The 1,424-nt window shown below is 44.6% G+C and overlaps 1 protein-coding gene across 1 annotated transcript in view; it reads right to left on the bottom strand.

Moving 5' to 3' along the window:
• LOC111964610 (E3 ubiquitin-protein ligase HACE1) overlaps nucleotides 1-1,424 on the bottom strand; it is a 34,109-nt gene that overhangs the window by 3,028 nt on the left and 29,657 nt on the right. Inside the window, 4 exon segments of the mRNA XM_070443791.1 lie at nucleotides 10-207; nucleotides 395-544; nucleotides 854-941; nucleotides 1,217-1,314. Coding sequence (XP_070299892.1) covers nucleotides 10-207; nucleotides 395-544; nucleotides 854-941; nucleotides 1,217-1,314 — 534 coding nt within the window.

Genomic DNA, 1,424 nt, shown 5'->3' with positions numbered 1-1,424 from the left:
GCTGGCTCACCTTGTTGTCCTGGGTGACAATGATGCTAGTCCCGCCAGGTTTGAGTGGCACCTCCTCCATGGCGCCGAACACGTCTGTTTCCACAGAGAAGGTGAGCTCCAGTCCCAGGTCGCTGATGTCGTTGTCCAGGATCCACTGCAGATTCTTGGCATACTCTGGATCGATGGACGACACYTCCTGGTAGTTCACTGGGATGCCTGGACACACAGACCGCACCCGTACTGTTACAACACTGTAGCATCACTGTAAAAACACTAACAACTGTATTATAACCCAGTTACAAATGTAACAACCTGCTCAAGTAGAGGATACACCCTGGTAGATCACTGGGATTCGTGTTAACAACCCACTGTAGAACGTGTGTYTGAGGTGTGTGTGTGTTACCCAGTATGTGTTTGTAGAAGGAGCGGGTGAAGTAGATGTTGACCAGCTGACGGTGGTAAAGAGCCAACCCCAGGATCTGACCCGCAAACCGGAAGTAGTTCAGATGATCAAGGTTCACTGACGAGTTACTGTTGGGCTGGAACGTGGTGCCTGTGAGAGAGAGAGAGAGAGAGAGACACACACACACACAAACAAATAAATACCAGTCAAGCTTTGATCTTCTTACCTACCTATCTTGAATAAGTATTTGGATCCTGATGCGATAAAGGAAAACATTACTCAGAGTACACAGCTAGGCTAGGCATACAAACATATAATTAACCAACAAAGTATTTGGATCATGATGCAAGGTAACAACATTTTAAAAAACAGTGAGGGAAGAAAATACACCCTCAATTACAGTAAAAAAAACTGTTTACACAAACAAACATCTCATCAGCCAATCACAGGGTGTCTCACCGTCCGCTGACTGGGTAAAGAGGCCGTAGTCTGCATTGATGATCTCATTGGACAGGACGTCAAACCACTCCCTCACCACGCCCTGGCCCTGGAACACAAAGGTCACAGGTCAACTAAAGGTCCACTGCTAAATGAGCATGTACTGAAATAGGACCCTATTTCCTGTATAGTACATTAATAAAGTGTTGCTAGSACTAAGCACGGGTCATTTGAGATTGTGACCTCTTCCCTTTCCATTTTGGGAACTATTCCATTGTTTCCATTGCCCTAGGCAAGTTCAATCAAGAGTTTCTAAACTAAAGTATTTTAAAATAAAATAAATACTATTTGAACCTAMGTCASACAGACACTGAAAATACCCACCATTCCTTCCTCTCCATGGAATCGTACTGCGATGCCCTGTTTGAGCTTTTCATTGGTCGATTTGGAGACCATCGCACAGCTACTGCTAAATATGGACTCTGACAGAAAAGAGAAAGAAACATATTGAGAAAGAGACACACTGAAACATTACTGGGTGGAGTGTAAGACATTTGGGGATGAAGGATGGTCAGTGGGGTTAGCTGTACAG

The sequence above is a fragment of the Salvelinus sp. IW2-2015 genome, linkage group LG6.1, assembly GCF_002910315.2.
Source record: "Salvelinus sp. IW2-2015 linkage group LG6.1, ASM291031v2, whole genome shotgun sequence".
NCBI lineage: Eukaryota > Metazoa > Chordata > Actinopteri > Salmoniformes > Salmonidae > Salvelinus > Salvelinus sp. IW2-2015.
The sequence above is the reverse complement of the archived record's forward strand: the minus strand, read 5'-3'. Positions and strand labels throughout refer to the sequence as shown.